This window comes from Emys orbicularis, chromosome 15 (genome assembly GCF_028017835.1).
Source record: "Emys orbicularis isolate rEmyOrb1 chromosome 15, rEmyOrb1.hap1, whole genome shotgun sequence".
NCBI classification, from domain to species: domain Eukaryota; kingdom Metazoa; phylum Chordata; order Testudines; family Emydidae; genus Emys; species Emys orbicularis.
The window spans coordinates 2446048-2464687 of record NC_088697.1 but is presented as its reverse complement, the minus strand read 5'-3'; the positions used below and the strand labels follow the sequence as shown (position 1 = coordinate 2464687).

General features: G+C 53.6%; 1 protein-coding gene and 1 non-coding gene across 2 annotated transcripts in view; both read right to left on the bottom strand.

Annotated features, from left to right (window-relative positions):
* The window catches only part of CHD3 (chromodomain helicase DNA binding protein 3), a 62144-nt gene extending 44364 nt beyond the window's left edge, over positions 1-17780 (bottom strand). Inside the window, exons 1-3 of the mRNA XM_065417167.1 lie at positions 17470-17780; positions 1592-1710; positions 842-1009 (exon numbers count right to left, since the gene is read on the bottom strand). Coding sequence (XP_065273239.1) covers positions 842-1009; positions 1592-1710; positions 17470-17671 — 489 coding nt within the window. The 5' untranslated portion in view covers positions 17672-17780. The remainder of the gene's footprint in view (positions 1-841; positions 1010-1591; positions 1711-17469) is intronic.
* Positions 3123-3195, bottom strand: TRNAK-UUU (transfer RNA lysine (anticodon UUU)). Its single transcript has one exon. It is a non-coding gene; the product is annotated as a tRNA-Lys (tRNA).
* Positions 17781-18640: the final 860 nt, after the last annotated feature.

Below are 18640 nucleotides of genomic sequence, written 5' to 3'. Positions count from 1 at the left end.
TCCCTTGTGCCCTTTCCAAACATCAGCCAAAAAGCAGAGATTTTGAGGCAGAAGTTTGCTAGCAAACAGGCCTCTGTCCAGAGCGAAGCTGCTGTCAGCCCAGGCCGATCTAACCATGCCGTCCGTTTGCGCGTGGTTCCGCGGCCCGCTGCTTCGGTTCATTGCATGCACGGGATAGCAAGGAGTTGAGGCAAGCTCCCAAACGGCGCTCGCTAAAATCCAGTTAAGCTCTCCCGCCACGGCTCTGGGAATCCCTCTCTCCCGCCGCCCTGTTCACGCGGGGTCCAACGGCTCGTCAGGTTTGGGGGTGGACTGCCTGTTGGGATCCTCCGGGCACATCTTGCCTCATCAATCCCCTGCCAGGGCAGGGAAATCAGGCAGTGGGGGTATCTCGGTCTCTGCCGGGTTAGTCTCCGGAGATGGTTAGGTCTTTGGGCTCAGTTGAGGGGTAAGTGGGTGGAAGTGACTGGCCTATGCTAGACAGGAGGGTGGACTGGATTGGGGGAGGGATAGCTCAGTGGTTTGAGCAGTGGCCTGCTAAACCCAGGGTTATGAGTTCAATCCTTGAGGGGGCCATTTAGGGATCTGGGGCAAAAATCTGTCTGAGGATTGGTCCTACTTTGAGCAGGGGGTTGGAGGTCCCTTCCAACCCTGATATTCTATTCTATGAAACCTGGTGGCCCCATCTGGCTTCACGCTCTATGGGAATATCGGCTCCAGCCCATGAAACTGATCCGGGTGATGATTTCCCCTATACGTGCAAAGGGCCACCGGGGTGGGGGGTTTCACCCCAGAGAGCTCGGCCAGCAGCGGGTGGCGGATCGCTGCTCTGTACCTTTACTTTCTGGCCTGCATCACCATCCACCTTTTTCCGGCGTTTGGTCTTTTTCTCCTTCTTCTCCCGGTGCTTCCGCCGCTTCTTCTTGGCCACCCCTCCATAGTCGCTGCTCCCGCTCTCCGACTTCTCCCGGAACTCCTCCCGGTCCGACTCAAACTCATCCTCGCTCACCTGAGGGGCGAGAGGGGCAAAGTCAAGAGGGAGCTAATTGGCGAGGGAACACAACGGCTCCCAGCGGGGACAGGGCGGATGTCAATCTCGGTTGAACCGGCTGGGAGGATTTGGGGGGGAAATCTCTCAGGTGCCCCGGCTGTTATGCGTTTCATCAGCAGATCTCAAAGCATTTCACAAACGAGGTCGGCATCAGTTCGCAGATGGGGAAACTGAGGCACGGTGGGGGTGGGGAGGAGGAGGGAGTGATTTGCTCTAGGTTACCCAGTGTCAGAGCTGGGAATAGGATCCTGTGCCACCAATACATGCTGCCCCCAATAAAGAGGCCGAACAGATTCTGGGCGCGGGGTTTGAGCCTTCTCGGGCTGAGGAGACGGGCAGGGCCGATAAACGCAGCTCGGCGGCAAGATCAGCCCACCGAGCTCAAAAAGGGCTGTGTCCCCGCATAGATTCCCCTCCCTGTCCAAGATCAACCCGCCCCACCCTCACACCCGCTGCTCCCTCCCCATCTGAGATCACACACACACCCCGCCTCCAGCTGCCCTGCCCCCGACGAGTCGGCCGCCCGGCAAACTGGCTTACTAATTTTTTGCGCTTCCGGGGCTTCCCCGGCTTGTTCTCCTTCTGTTTGCGGGGACCCCTTTTCTTCTTCTTGACGCCCAGGGCGCTCTCCTGGTTCCTGAGATCCCCATCTTCTTCGTCTGCAGAGCCGGGGGGAAAGAAAAGATAAGTAAGTCAGCACCGGGGAGCGGGCTGCCGGCACCAGGATTCTGTGCGTCTGGCTCACACGCTGAAGCAAGCTGTCTTCCCCCCCCCCCCCCCCCGGCTCCCTCTTCGCCCACCCCTACAATCCACCCTGCCTAGGATCCTCGCCTCTGAGCAGCCGGGGCCAGGCACTAATAAGCCGAGAGCCCCTGCCTACAGCCGCACCGTCCCGCGGGCCCGGAGCTGCCATCTGTTCTCCACGCCTGCCGGGCACGGATTACAGGCCCCCAAGGAACTGGGCTCAGAGCCCGGCTCGTCGCGTTTTGCAGCCGCTCGAAGCCACCGCGTTGAGGACGCGCGGGGACCTCCGAGGTGAACGGCAGGCCAAAGAGCCGCGGGCGAACAGTTTGAATCTCTCGGCTGGCGTCAACCTTAGCTCCCCATTCATTCTCTCCTGCACAATCCTGAAGTCATAAGGCTGCCAGACTGGGTCAGGCCTCGCTACAACTAACCTAGTATCCTGTCTCCAACAGTGGCCTGAGCTAGCGCGCTGGGAGAGCATACAGGACAATTATGCTGTGACCCACTGTGCTCTACCACTCCCGGTAGCCCGCGGTTTAGGGTCACCACGAGCGTGGGGTTGCGTCCCGGACCATCTTGGCTAGGAGCCACCAATGAACCTATCCTCCGTGAACTTTTTGGGAACCCAGTTATATTTTTGGTCTTCGCCACATCCCATGGCAAGGACTTCCACAGATTAATTGTGCAAAAAAACAACTTAGAATCATAGAATATCAGGGTTGGAAGGGACCTCAGGAGGTATCTAGTCCAACCCCCTGCTCAAAGCAGGACCAATCCCCAGCTAATTCATCCCAGCCAGGGCTTTGTCAAGCCTGACCTTAAAAACCTCTAAGGAAGGAGACTCCACCACCTCTCTAGGGAACCCATTCCAGTGCTTCGCCATCTTCCTAGTGAACTAGTGTTTCCTAATATCCAACCGAGACCTCCCCCACTGCAACTTGAGACCATTACTCCTTGTTTTGTCATCTGGTACCACTGAGAACAGTCTAGATCCATCCTCTTTGGAACCCCCTTTCAGGTAGTTGAAAGCAGCTATCAAATCCCCCCTCATTCTTCTCTTCTGCAGACTAAACAATCTCAGTTCCCTCAGCCTCTCCTCATAAGTCATGTGCTCCAGCCCCCTAAGCATTTTTGTTGCCCTCTGCTGGACTCTTCCCAATTTTTCCACATCCTTCTTGTAGTGTGGGGCCCAAAACTGGACACACTACTCCAGATGAGGCCTCACTAATGTCGAATAAAGGGGAATGATCACATCCCTCGATCGGCTGGCAGTGCCCCTACTTATACAGCCCCAAATGCCATTAGCCTTCTTGGCAAAAGCGAGACTCGCCCGAACAGGGACTTGAACCCTGGACCCTCAGATTAAAAGTCTGATGCTCTACCGACTGAGCTATCCGGACTTCCTCTTCTTCGTACTAAACCAGCTGCCTCTGTTTTGGCGGGTGAGCCCTGGTTTTTGTACGGTGTGAAAGGGTAAAATGACACTTCTCTGAGTGCAGGGGAAATTGATGGGCCCGCGTTGGACAGGCCAGATTAGATGATCTAACTGGCCTTCAACGAAACAACGGGCTCAATTCCGTTTCTTTCCTGCACCAGCTTTACGTAGATGCAGCTCCGCTGGCTAGTGAGCCAAACCTGGCTGGATAGCCGTGGTTCCAAACCATCGGCTGGCCATTCATTATGCAAACGCGCCAAATCCTCTCCACTGGCGTTTTGAGGGAGTGTTACTCTTGTTTATTTTTTGCAATAATACGGAAGCATCGGCAGGCCCCAGCTGAGACCAGGGCCCCCGCTGTGCCAGGCGCTGCACAAACGCCTCGTCAGAGACAAGTCCCCGTCCCAAAGAGCTTACAATCGAAATCAGCAGAGAAGGGGAAACTGAGGCACCAGGAATGGGAACGACTCGCCCACCGACGCACAGCGGGTCAGCAGCAGAGCCAGCCCTGGCGATCTCTGATGCCCCAGGGGAAAGTGGCTCCCACTCCCCGATACCAATTGCGCATCAATTCCTTCCTGACCCCTGCAGGCAACTTGGCCGGAGCCCTGAAGCATGAGATTGGCTCGGAGTCGTTGTCCTAATTGCACTAAGTTACTGGGCTCCTTGCAAATGTTGGCGTTCCCGGTCCACGCTGCTGAGAATGACTGACGTCAGGAGCAAAGAACCGGGAAACGTTCTCTTTCCGTAACGGCATTTGCACCGCAGGAAGAATAGCTTTTGGCATTTCACCCCGGCCCAACGGTTTCCTTCAAGTAACGCATAAGTCACAGAGAAGCCAGTGCCAACCCGGAAAGCCTCCTAGGGATGGAGTCACACGTTATCTATTAAGGATTATTTACATAGGGAAATTAAGCGGAATAGCTGTTCCACAAAACCTCCCTGTCAGGAACAGCGACAGCGCTTTCGATTCTCACCCTCCCTTCCTCCAAATTAACTTTCAAGCCTTGACATGCGTCTCCAAAGCGAGGCCGCACCAGGTCAGAATGCATCTTCATCCTCCTCACAGCTGGCAACGGATTTCCAGCAGCTGAGATACGCCCGTGCAATCCGCCCCAACCTCCCCCCCGCCGGCTAAATGCTATATTTACTCCGAGGACCCTGTTATTTCACCAAAGGGCAGACAGCTGCATTCTGGTATTTATTCCTTCCCTAGGGTCGTGCTACTGACCCATGCAGCTGTGGAAAACCAACCATTATTAGGGCTTTTAGGGTGAAACAGATATTTACCCGTTACTCTTCTCTTGCAAAATAATAAATACACAGTGTCAGACATGAGTTCGGGCCTTGCGTAAAGCGAAATTATGGTTTCTAGGCCGACCCGGCTGGTCATTTCACACCCTACCCCACCCCGTTGTCAATTTCACAGTAGGCAAAAATATGGGGATCTGGCAGGCAAAGTTACACCTGCAAGCTACTCCCTCGCAGACCCAAGCCCCAACGCATCACAGAACCGTAAGGCTGGAAAAGACCTAGAGAGGACAACTAGACCATCTGCAGAAAAGGACCTAGGGGTTACAGTGGAAAAGAAGCTGGATATGAGTCAGCAGTGTGCCCTTGTTGCCAAGAAGGCCAAAGGCATTTTGGGCTGTATAAGTAGGGGCATTGCCAGCAGATGGAGGGACGTGATTATTCCCCTCTATTCGGCACTGGTAAGGCCTCATCTGGAGTACTGTGTCCAGTTTTGGGCCCCACACTACAAGAAGGATGTGGAAAAATTGGAGAGAGTCCAGCGGAGGGCAACAAAAATGATTAGGGGGCTGGGGCACATGACTTACGAGGAGTGGCTGAGGAAACTGGGGTTATTTAGTCTGCAGAAGAGAAGAGTGAAGGGGGATTTGATAGCAGCCTTCAGCTACCTGAAGGGGGGTTCCAAAGAGAATGGATCTAGACTGTTCTCAGTGGTGGCAGATGACAGAACAAGGAGCAATGGTCTCAAGTTGCAGTGGGGGAGGTCTAGGAAAAACTTTTTCACTGGGAGGGTGGTGAAGCACTGGAATGGGTTCCCTAGGGAGGTGGTGGAATCTCCTTCCTTAGAGGTTTTTAAGGCCCGGCTTGACAAAGCCCTGGCTGGGATGATTTAGTTGGGGATTGGTCCTGCTTTGAGCAGGGGGTTGGACTAAGATACCTCCTGAGGTCCCGTCCAACCCTGATATTCTATGATTCTATGACTAACTATTATCTAGACCATCCCTGACAGGTGTTTGTCCAACCTGCTCTTAAAAACCTTCAATGATGGAGACTCCACCACCTCCCTGGGCAATTTATTTCAGAGCTTAACCACCCTGACAGTCAGGAAGTTTTTCCTAATGTCCAACCTAAACCGCCCTTGCTACAATTTAAGCCCGTTGCTTCTTGTCCTATCCTCAGGGGTTAAGGAGAACAATTTTTCTCCCTTCTCCTTGTAACAACCTTTTATGTACTTGAAAACTGTGATCATGTCCCCTCTCAGTCTTCTCTTCTCCAGACTAAACAAACCCAATTTTTTCAATCTTCTCTCATGTTTTCTAGACCCCTCATCATTTTTGTTGCCCTTCTCTGGACTCTCTCCAATCCGTCCCCATCTTTCCTAAAATGAGGCGCCCGGAACTGGACACAAGACTCCAGCTGAGGCTGTATCAGCGCGGAGTAGGGCGTAAGAATTACTTCCTGTGTCTGGCTTACGACGCTCCTGCTAATGCAACATCAAGATGCTTTGGTCTAACTAAAGTCATCGGGCTCACTACAGGCGTAACCGGGTGAGATCACAGGAGGTCAGAGTAGATGATCCTTCCGCCTTAAACTCCAAGAAGTCTCTAGGGCCTGGTCCACACTAACCCCCCACTTCGAACTAAGATACGCAACTTCAGCTATGTTAATAACGTAGCTGAAGTCGAAGTACCTTAGTTCGAACTTACCGCGGGTCCAGACGTGGCAGGCAGGCTCCCCCGTCGACTCCGCGTACTCCTCTCGCGGAGCAGGAGTGTCGATGGCGAGCACTTCCAGGATCGATTTATCACGTCTAGACAAGACGCGATAAATCGATCCCAGAAGATCGATTTCTTACCGCCGGACCTGGAGGTAAGTATAGACGTACCCAAAGTCTCTCCAAGGCACTCAGCCGAGGGACCCGCTGCAAATCTAAGCCAGGAGTGTGAAGAACCCCAAAAAACCCCAGCACCGTGGCAGACCCGATGGTAACTTACGTGCCTGCCTTGTTGACAAGACATTCACGGTTTGAAGCTCTAACGCTCCGCCGTCGTCTCCCCTGCTTTACCAAAATGCAGCCACCTCTGAGAGGGTGGAGCCAAGCGACACCGTGACAGAGTTTGAGACAGGAAGTGAACCGTTCCCATCACCATTCTTTCCTCTAATACCACTTCCCCTGCTGCGACCTTGGCGCCTCTGTCCCCCGAGTCCTACCCAGCTTGTGAGATCTGATGGGACCAGAGCCCAAGACGGACCACGTCCGGCGAAGCCAGCAGCAGCAAACCCATGAGTCAATCACCTCGGAGCAGCTATCAAATGTCAGACGACCGGGATCCTGGCAAGGCCGACGGCGGTTTGAAACAAGCAAAGCTCTGAGTTATGTGCCGAAGAGCAGAGGAAAGAGATTTTGGCTCCCTCGCCTGTGGCTCAGGGTAGTATGAATGACAGAAGCCAGACCTTGGGAAAAGGGGATTTTTTTTTTAATCCACTGGACACTGCCAAGCCGAAGCCTTCAAAAGCCATGAGTCAGGCCGCAAAGAAAATCATGAGGTCGACTTCTTAAAAAAAAAATAATAATAATCCTGAGATTTAAAAAATAAATAATAAATCCAGGGTTCCTCCCACCCCCGCCCGGTTTTATGTTTTCAAGCTTTCCCCCACAACCCAGAGAGGTCACAACTTGCTATTTTCAAACAACCACAGCTGAAAGTCTCACCTAATCACATGACTCTGGGAGCTGAGGATTTAAGGAAATCAGGAAATGGCACAAGAGTTTTGCAGCGCCGTCCTCAGCATACCGGCAAAATAAGACAGAGCTTGTGGGGTGCAGCACGCTCCCTGTTCTCTTCTCACTCACCCCAATGTCAATCGGGAGTCGCTCCGCTGGTGTGAATGGGTCCCTCTGCACCTTTTTTTGGACAGCTGTTTAACCATCTGCTCTCCTCCGCAGAAGCTCTGATTAGCTCAGGGAGGCCAGACGTAACGAGGCCTTGCTAATGTCACAAGACAGCCAGCTGAACAGCAATTAGACAGCCATTCTCATGCTTCGTCCCGCCCCGTGAGCCGTTTCTCCACCTGCTTGACTGGAGACCGTGGGGGAACGTTCCCCAAGCGTGACTAACGCAGAACATCTAGCATCGCCTCTAGAAAACCCACGCTCAAACCAGCGAGACCAGAATCCCAGCCACCAACGCTCAGCCAAATTCCTCGCACAGCCAAATTCCTCGCACCTAGGGCGATGGGGTTTTGATCCTTTTTTTTTTTAATTTGGTGTCAGTGAAATTGCCAGATTGGCAGCCCTGGGGACAGAAGATAATTAGCAAACAGACACAGGCACAACCCAGCCAGGCCTCAATGCTGGGATGGCCAGCGACAGGGCCCTGGAGTCCGTTTTGGAGGCCAGAAGGGGCATTACAACCACTTCGTCTGACACAGGCGCTCGGGTGGGACTTTTGAGAACGCTGCACTCGCTTCACACAACGGCCACCGTACGGCCGTCATAAAGGAATGAATCATAGAATATCAGGATTGGAAGGGACCTCAGGAGGTCATCTAGTCCAACCCCCTACTCAAAGCAAGCCCAATCCCCAGACAGATTTTTGCCCCAGATCCCTAAATGGCCCCCTCAAGGATTGAACTCACAACCCTGGGTTTAGCAGGCCACTGCTCAAACCACTGAGCTATCCATTTCCTAACTGAGCTGTCCCCCCAGGCGGCGTCACTGGGGGGCATAGATCACCGTTCCCGTTGCGCGCTTCCCTGGGCTGAGGAAGCTAATGAGCCGACCACCGGACCAAATTCGGTGATGAATCCTGGTCACCCCCCACCCGCAGCACATTGTGCATATGCTAAGAAGGCAGCGTTGCTTGCACGTGGGGCAGCTTCCCTCTCTCAGACCAATGGGCGCAGGCTCTCTGCAAATTCAAGAGTCAGTTACACTCACCTCACATTGTCAAGGTTTGTCCTCTTCCCCTCCCCGATAGAGTTGTTTTTTTTTTAAACAAAAACTGAGACACTTGAGAACAACGGAGAGGTGAGTCCGCGCTTCCCCGCACGCCACTGGTGGACACCCCAATGGCACCTGGGCTGGATTCAAACTGTTCCATAGCTCCAAGCGCCCCAACTCCCCGCCTTACACCTTGAGCAGGGAGCACTTCCTGCCGTGAGCCAAAGGCCCTCGGCACTTTACAGGACAGACCCCTAAAAGTTAGGTTTAAGCAGAGGAAGGAGGGTCTTGCGGGTAAAGCTTTTGACTACGACTCAGAAGATCTGAGTTCAATTCCCAACACAGACTTCTGATACGACCCTGGCTAAGTCACCGAGACCCAGATTTTTACAGGCATTTGGAATTAATGGGATTTTGGCACCAAAAAAACATCGATCCCTGTGGCCCTCAGTTCTGGGGATAACGACATGTCCCTTCCCCACAGAGCCGTCGGGATGTTTGTAAGGGACTCAGGGCCCCCGGGACCAGAGCTTTGGAGCGGAGCCCGGAGCTGGAGCATGGACCAGTAGGTTTTATGCACGGAGCTGGAGCGGAGCAATTAAAAAATTTGATTGCTCCAAATTCTTGCCCGGGACAGACAGGATCAGACACCGGCGCGTCCGTCTCCCGAATCGGGAGTTTCCTCCCCGGCATGCAGAGCCTTTCTCCTCTAGCTCATCCGTCCAAATCAAGCCCGCGTCGTTATCCGACGGCTGTTCAGTGACCCTACAAGCTGGCGGGTTCTTAGCCTGGCTCCCCGTGGGGCAGGCGGCCGCATAAATCACAGCTGGCACTAACTGGCTGTCTTTTGACAGAGGTCAAGAACTAAACGGGGTCACGGCTCAAGCACCCGGAGAGGGTCCCTCTAGGTCACAGATTAAGCACACTGATCCCACTGTACCTGTCCGCTCCAGGATCCCAAACTAATACCCTTCACCGGCTCTAAATTCACACCACCGCGTCTTCGCCCACAGGCCCCGAACTAACAAAGCATCTGAGTGGGTCCCACTTGCTGGATGATCGAGGCCTTGATGAGCCTGGATTTACAAAAGAAGATAATGGATTTCCCTGGCCTGTGGGGGGGGGAGGAAGGGAGGGGGGAAAAACAACCTCAGGGAAGACAAGACAAATGCACTGGTTTATGCAGGAGCCTGCCGACCACCTTTCGGGGTGGATTCCTCATCTAATAATCCTTTGGCAACTTCACACAGCAGGCTGGCCACGGGAGAGAGACATTGGCCAGCTGCAAGGCAAACATGAACTCAGCAGCACAGAGAGGAATGACCTGTCAGATGATGCCAGTCACCTCGACAGGGGATGCCTTGCTAGGTTAGAAATGACAACACAGCCCTCTGACACCCACCCACCCCCCCCTGCCGCAGGCGTGCACACACCCCATACGCTGACACCACCAGCTCTTTTGCCTTGCAAATCAAAATGCAAAAAAATAAAAATAAAATAAAAACGGAGGCACAGCCAACGGGGTGGACTCGGCTTCGCACCCTCCCCGCCTAGATTCCTGTCGGAGCCCGGCTCAGCCGCCAGCCCCTTCTGTCTAACGCATCTGGCTAGGTCCCAGTTTCTTCTGACAATACCACATTATCTCTTCAGCCCTCTGGGTTTGAATCACCTGGTTGCATTCAGCCGCTGCTCAGTTCCCGGTGGGATGTAATTCACAAAGCCGAGGGGAGCGGCGCAGGCCGCGGTGCCTCCTTACCGCCCCTCAATCCCGTCAATTTCTAATCCTGCCATCAATCTTTTCTTTTTTTTTTTTCCCCCATCGCCCCTTTCAGATTCTCCCCCCCCCCCCGCCCTAATCATAATATTGATGCACATGCGCAGCCGAGATCGGTATTTTGGCAGGCAATCAACTAGAAATTTCCACACACGTGACATTTCACTCCCTACCTTGGAAAAAAAATTATATATATATATAATATATAAAATACATGCACACACATAGATATTATATAACGCGACAAGGGATGGCGGGGATGGAAATTTAACTAAAACCAGAAATCAAGAGTTATTTCACCATAACCCGAAACAAAGAAAGACTCAAGAATCTTCATCTCATTCACTACAGATGTCTTTTCCACCCCACTTGCATATTTAAATTTAAACAAAAGACAAGCAAACCAAGAACAGATCCTTTATCTACGGCAGTTAACAGAGGCCATTTCCACTGGGGCAGGGGAATATGTCCTTATTTTTAACAGTGGCTTTAAAAATCATTGTCCCCAAGGTAGAAATTCGCCAGTCAGGGAGGGATTCTGCACCTCGGGAACTCTGCCAAATTAAATACAGGCTACGAGGGAGATTTTCAGAAAGCGCTCAGGTCCCCCGTTAAGCAATTGATTGAAGCAGGCAGATTTTCAGAAGTACGTAAAGCCCACCTCTTCCCCCTTGTTCCCAGGTAGGATGCGGAGCCCCTTTGCAAATTTCGCCCTCAGAGAATAGTCTGTTATCGGGTATAAATCCACAGGGACACCAGCTGACAAGGAAATGCAGGGGGGCCGGGAGAGATCAGAGACCCAGTGCAGGAGTAGGTAGGTTACTGAGACCTTCCCGAATTTCAGACGATGAGCTGGATTAGCCGCCGCTTTACGACCAATGTGAGGAAAACTCTTGCCAAGGAAACCTGGTGGAGTTCCCAGTGCCCTACTCAGGAGAGGGGACAGCTACGTTGGAAGAGATTTCATGCTGGAAAGCAACCAAGGCCGCCAATCCTCCAGCTGGATCCGTCATCAATCACAGGATCAGGGGCTAAACGTATCCCCTCGTTTCTCAGATCCTGTAAGAATTTCCATGTGGTTGTTTTACGTGGAAATACTACTTAAAGTGCCCCTTTTGGGGGGAGTAATTATAAAGCACCCCCCTGCCAACTTTAGTGGTCTGATTTGCAAAGGTGCTGAGCACCTGCAGGTCCAGCAGACTTCAGTACAAATGGTGAGCCTTCAGCACCTCTTCAAATCAGGAACTTGCTTCTTCGAAGCGGGCACCACGGTGTTACATCCTGCAGGTACCCAATCCTGCGAAGACTTAATCAGGTGCTTAATTCTGATCACACAAGGAGTCCCACTTCGATCAGTGACTTTAGCTGTCCACATCGTTACGCACATGTTTAAGTCTTTCCAGAATCAGCACCAGAGTTCGGATGTTTTCAGGGCTCTGGGAAAAACAATCAACCTGTGATCTTCTACCTCCCTGGTCTGGAGGAGTTTGGAAGTCAAAAAATTATGGCCGAAATTCTGGCTTCATTGAGGACAAAGGCAAAATCCCCACTGATTTCAACACAGCCAGGATTTTCATCATAAATGCTGAAAAGCCTTGCAGGATCGGCGCCTACTCAATACAAGGCCTAGCTCAAGGCGGCCCTGATCTCTGCTCAGCAGCATGTACTTGAATACAAATAAACAAAAAGCAAGGCCATACGGTCATTTTATGAACGGTTCTGGATTCTTTCGCTTAAGCGTCTCAATGTTACAGGTGGAGAATCGGGAGGTAGATTTAAAGATTGAGGGGACACCGTTTTCGTGATGAAGCAACGCTGCTTTTAAAACGGAAACATCGATTTCTGACCATTTTGAAAAGCGAGGAAGAGGAGACTCTATTTTAAATCCTGGAGCTTATACACACACACACACACACACACACACACACACACTTTTCTTTTCCTTTTCACTGAAAGTGGCTTTTCTTGATCAAGAGAAAATAAAGTGATTGTTTTTCTCCCTCTCTAGTGTTAATTTTTTTTAAAATCAGTATTCACAATGGGGAATCATCTTTGCCTTTCTTTAACTTAGCCACACGTGTTAGGTCATAAACCTGCAAATCTTTCCTCCACTTTCTCATATAATAATTATCCCCAGCTCTTATCTATTTTCTTCAGTAGATTTCAAAGCACTTTCCAAAGCAAGTCAACAGTATCTTTAGCCTCATTTCACAGAGGGGGAAACCGAGGCATGGGGTGGGGAAGCGGTTCGCCCAAGGTGACCTAGCAAGGCCACTGGCAGAGGCAGGATTTGAATGAAGATCTCAAGCCACACATCTTCCGGGCACGATGTAACACACAACACATGGAACTTGACTCACACTCTGAAGCCAATGGGACTACTTCCATGAGCAAAGCTACCCACCCAAGCGTCTCCAGGATCAGACACTTAGGGTACGTCCAGACTACCCGCCAGATCAGCGGGTAGCGATCGATCTATCGGGGATCAATATATCACGTCGACGCAATATATCGATCCCCGAATGCGCTCCCGTCGACTCCGGAACTCCACCAGGGCAAGCGGCGGTAGCGGAGTCGACGGGGGAGCCGCAGTCGTCGATCCCGCGCTGTAAGGACAGGAAGTAAGTCGAAATAAGATACGTCGACTTCAGCTACGCTATTCCCATAGCTGAAGTTGCGTATCTTACATCGACCCCCCACCCCAGCGTAGACCAGGCCCCATGCTTCAAAACTACAGAACATGTTTTTTCTATATGTAGCGATCACGTGTTTCAGTCACTCAGGGAATGCTAAGAAAGAAGGTCGGGGGAGACAGCTGTCTTTCCACTCCCCCGGCCCAACATTAAAATTAACGCATTTATTAAATCAAGAGAAAGCAAAGTGACTTTGGAGACCTGGAAATCAAATTTGGTGACAGAAAAATATTGACTTTATTCCCCGGCCCCCCACTTTTTTTTTTTTCAAGTCACAAATCCTTTTCCTACAAGGCTGAAACTAATAAGCATATTTTTCTCTCTCGACGCACTGATCATTATGACCAATCAATGTGCGGAAAGACCCTACTGCTGAGAATAATAGGATTGGGGCAGAGATTGTCCATTTAGACGAAGGCAAAAGACTTGCACGTCTTTCACATGACGCACGGCAAATGACAAGTCTTTGGAAGGCTGAAGCCTTAGGTTGTAAACTCTGGCGACAGACCATCTATTTGTTAGGCAGGTACCCACAGCCTAGGACAACAGGGCCTTGATCCATGATTACGGCATCCGGGTGTTACTGTAATAGAAATAATTTAATAATTATGCCAACGATAAAGGGAGAGGGAGAACCGGTGCGATCTTACGCCCACACTTCCTTATTTCTCTGCTCCTTCGATTCCTTAAGCGTCCTTCCCCCCCACGCCTGAGGTTTTCTAAATAAGGGAGAGCAAATCGAAGCGAATCTGGGTAGAGATTTGTTTGGCAGCAGGAAAATACTCTCCAATTTTAACGGACAACACCCTTTGGTTACATCCCTGTGATTTCATTGACATTTAAAATTTGCTTTTTAAACCATGCAGGAGTCCGATACCAAGATAATGGGTGCCACAGAACAGGGAGCAGGTCAGTTATACAGGGGGAATACGGACTGGACTTAGGGCAACAACTGAAGTGAAGGTAAACTCGCAAAACACAGCATTTGATGCATATCGCAAAAGGTCCCCGCCATATTCACCCTAGTCCTGACCCCACCTACTACCCTGCCTTCCGCTTAACCCTGTCCTCACCTCACCCTCCGCTCCCGCCATCGCCAACCTGGCCCTGATCCACCCACTCCCACCACAGCCCATTCACCCTCTCCTCACCTCACTCTCCGCTACTGCCATCGCCAACCTGGCCCTGATCCCATCCACTCCCACCGCAGCCCATTAACCCTGTCCTCACGTCACCCTACGCTCCTGCCATCGCCAACCTGGCCCTGATCCCACCCACTGCCACCGCAGCCCATTAACCGTGTCCTCACCTCACCCTCCACTCCCGCCATCGCCAACCTGGTCCTGACCCATACACACCCACCGCAGCCCATTAACCCTGTCCTCACCTCACCCTCGGTTCCTGCCACCGCCAACCTGGTCCTGACCCCACCCACTGCCACCGCAGCCCATTAACCCTGTCCTCACATCACCCTCCGTTCCCACCATAGCCAACCTGGCCCTGACCCACCCACTGCCACCGCAGCCCATTAACCCTGTCCTCATGTCACCCTCCGCTCCCACCATCGCGAGCCTGGCCCTGACCCCACCCACTGCCACCACAGCCCATTAACCGTGTCCTCACCTCACCCTCCGCTCCCGCCATCGCCAACCTGGGCCTGACCCCACCCACTCCCACCGCAGCCCATTAATCCTGTCCTCACTTCACCGTCCACTCCCGCCATCGCCAACCTGGCCCTGACCCCATCCACTCCCACCGCAGCCCATTAACCCTGTCCTCCCCTCACCCTCCGCTCCCGCCATCGCCAACCTGGTCCTGATCCCAACAACTCCCACTGCAGCCCATTAACCCTGTCCTCACGTCACCCTCCACTCCCGCCATTGCCAGCCTGGGCCTGACCCACCCACTCCCACCGCAGTCCATTAACCCTGTCCTCACCTCACCCTCCACTCCCACCATCGCCAAACTGGCTCTGACCCCACCCACTGCCACCGCAGCCCATTAACCCTGTCCTCACCTCACCCTCCGCTCCCGCCATCACCAGCCTGTCCCTAACCCCACCCACTCCCACCGCAGCCCATTAACCCTGTCCTCACCTCACCCTCCGCTCCCACCATCGCCAACCTGGTCCTGACCCCACCCACTCCCACCGTAGCCCATTAACCCTGTCCTCACCTCACCCTCTGCTCCCGCCATCGCCAACCTGGTCCTGACCCATACACACCCACCACAGCCCATTAACCCTGTACTCCCCTCACCCTCCGCTCCCACCATCGTCAACCTGGCTCTGACCCCACCCACTCCCACCGCAGCCCATTAACCCTGTCCTCACGTCACCCTCCGCTCCCGCCATCGCCAGCCTGGGCCTGACCCCACCCACTCCCACCGCAGCCCATTAACCCTGTCCTCATCTCACCCTCCACTCCCGCCATCGCCAACCTGGCCCTGACCCCATCCACTGCCACCGCAGCCCATTAACCCTGTCCTTACCTCACCCTCCGCTCCCGCCATCGCCAACCTGGCCCTGACCCATCCACTCCCACCGCAGGCCATTAATCCTGTCCTCACGTCACCCTCCGCTCCCGCCAACACCAACCTGGTCCTAATTCCACCCACTCCCACCGCAGCCCATTAACCCTGTCCTCACCTCACCCTCCGCTCCCGCCATCGCCAACCTGGCCCTGATCCCATCCACTGCCACCACAGCCCATTAACCCTGTCCTGACCTCACCCTCCGCTCCCGCCATCGCCAACCTGGCTCTGACCCCACCCACTGCCACCACAGCCCATTAACCCTGTCCTCACATCACCCTCCGCTCCCACCATCGCCAACCTGGCCCTGACCCCGTCCACTCCTGTTGAGGGCAATTAGCCCCATCCCTTAAGGCACCCTTTACTCCCATCACAGGTGAGGTAACGCTATCAAGAGGGGTGCAAAGTCCCCTCCACACAAGCTGTGGCTACTGACCCCCACCCCACCAGAGACCACCACATCCAAATTTAGGTAACCACCGTGGCCATGTCCCATGGACAGCGGAGCCACTTGCTCTCCCAATACGTCCTCACCCTGCACAGAGTCCAACGCTCTCCCCTGCATCGTACCCGAGGCGGCCCATCCCGCAGGGCACTGAGTCGGGTTGGGTGTTTGGCCCCATCTGCTCCCTACACCCTGAGATTACATCCCCTGGAGACCACCACTAGTCAGAGGGCCAAATGCCACCTACCGCCCCTAATGCCAGCAGGCCACGCCCCACAGGTTACTGACCCCCCCCCACGCCACCTCGTTCCAGCTGATCTGATGCTGAAGGGCACCAAAGCGCTCTCCCAGCCCGCTGGCAAATGCCATCAGCTGGTCCCTCGAGGTTCCCTCCCTGTCCATGGACCCCATGTGCCCTGTCCTGTCTGCCAGATGCCCTCCCTATCTGCTGACTAAGCACGGGGCCCCATCCTGCCCACCAGGCACCTATTACCCCCCTCTCCCAATGCCCAGCAGGCCCCATCCTGCCCGCCAGGCACCAATCACCCCACATTCCCACCAATGCCCAGCGGGCCCAGTCCTGCCCATCGGATGCCAAGCTTCCCCCCAGCCAAGCACCCGCTGACCCCACAAACCCTATTCTACTCCCCCCACACTGACCCCAGGGGTCCCATCTTGTTGCTCCTCCACCGCCACTGCCAGAACTGCCCCCGTCTTTGGGGCTGGGGAAACCCCTCAACCCTGGGGGTGCTCACCACCTCACAGGAGCTGGCAGGGGGTGGGGGAGCACTTTGAGGGCAGCCTCCAGGGCTTTAATGGAGAAGGGTGAAGGGGGGCTGTGTTGCCAAGCAATCAGGGCCACCCCACATTCGGGGGGGGGGGCGATCCTGTTCTCTATTGGAATCGATGGAGGCGCATTGGGCCCCACTGAGGCCACTTCGGGTGGGGGAGGGACCCTGAAAACCAAGTCGAGGGGGGCTTGCCCGTACCCCTCCCCCACCCCTCCCCCATCCTGAACGTTAGAAACGCGGGGGGCCCCCTCAACGTTCCAAAGCCGTTAGGCAGCGCGCGCGAGGCGCGTGTGGGGAGGGGTAGAAACTCTCGGGGTCCCCCTTAACGTTCCAAAGCCGTTAAGCCGCGCGCGGGGGGGGGGAGGGCTGAACTCTCGGCCCCTCAGCGTTCCAAAGCCATTGGGCAGCGCGGGCGCATGGGGCCGGGGGGTCGGAACTCTCGGCCCGTCAACGATCCAAAGAGGGGAAGGGGGGGGCTGGAAACTCTCCCCTCTGGGCAGCGTGCGCGCCTGCGGGGGGAGAGGGCGGGGGTGAACTCTCGGCCCCTCAACGTTCCACAGCCGTTGGGCAGCGGGGGGGTGGGGGGAGGAGGGTGCCGCGAACTCTCGGCCCCTCAACGTTCCAAAACCGTTGGGCAGCGGCGCGCGCGCGGCGGGGGGAAGCCTCGGAAGTCAGAACTCTCGGCCCCTCAACGTTCCACAGCCGTTGGTTGTTTACAAACAGTGCCCCCCCCCCGAAAGTTCCAAAGCCGTTGGAGGGGGAGGGGGGGTTGTTTTGGCGCCCTGCTCGGGGGGAAGGGGGCTTGTTTACCTGGAGGAGCCGCTGCTGGTGGAGTTGATGCTGCTGGTGCTGGTGCCAGTGGAGCAGCAGCAGGCGGGAATATGTCGCCTGGGCTGTTGTCCCCTGCTCCTTCTTCCTCCTCCTCTTCCTCCTCTTCTTCTTCATCCCCCTCCACCTCAGACACCACCATCTCCTCCTCCTCTTCCTCGTCCTCCCTCAGAGGGGAAGCCATGGTGGTGCTGGGGGGGGGGGGGGGCAGGGACACACACACAGAGAGAAGGGGGGGAACAACCCCCCTTCACCACACACAAAAATCCTCTCCCCCCCGTTCAGATCACCTCAGTCACAAAAAAAAAAAAAAGAACTGCATGAAAAAGTCCCATGAATTCAAAAAAAAAAGAGAGGGGAAAAAACTCTTAACTTTTTCCCCTCCCCCCCTTTAAAATATAAAAGTGGGGGGGAGAGGAAGAGAGAAGTTTAAAATATATTTAAATTCTGAGGGGGCAGCTCAGCATAATATTTGCCACAAGAGCAAGGAATAAAAATGGCCGCCCTTAAATTATTTTTAAAACAGACCCCCCCAGGAGGGAAAAAAAGGGGGAAAAAATCCCCCCCACCCCTTTCTTTATTGAAAAAAAAAACAAAATGGCTGGCTTGATTTTTAAGTCACCCCCCCCCCCACACACACACACACACCTCTTCCTTGAGGTTAACAAAAAAAAAACCCAGCCCCCCCCCCAAAAATCAATCCAAAACAGCCACAACAACAAAAAGATTCCCCCCTTAATTTTTCTCCTTATTGTTGCTTGTTTGAATCTCTCAGCTCATTGCATAGATGAACAATATTTGTATATTCCTGGCACTGGGGGGGAACTGAAAGAGAAAGATTTCTGCATAAAACAAAGATGGCTGCTCTAAATTATTTCTTTTTTCTTATACTTCCCCCCCCACCTCCCTCAATAAAAATATTTTCCGGGGGGGGGGCAGAAAAGGCTGGGATTAATCAGTACTCATGCTCAGTGTGACATCAGCATAAATTGTTAAAGGTTAACTAGTTCCATACTAGTAACACCATATATATATATATATATATATATATAATTTTTTTTTGCCTGCTTTACTAGTGCATGCGAGAGACAAGAGAAGGGGGGCCCTTTCATTTTTTTTCTTCCTTTCTTACTTTTAAATACTTCAGAAGAGA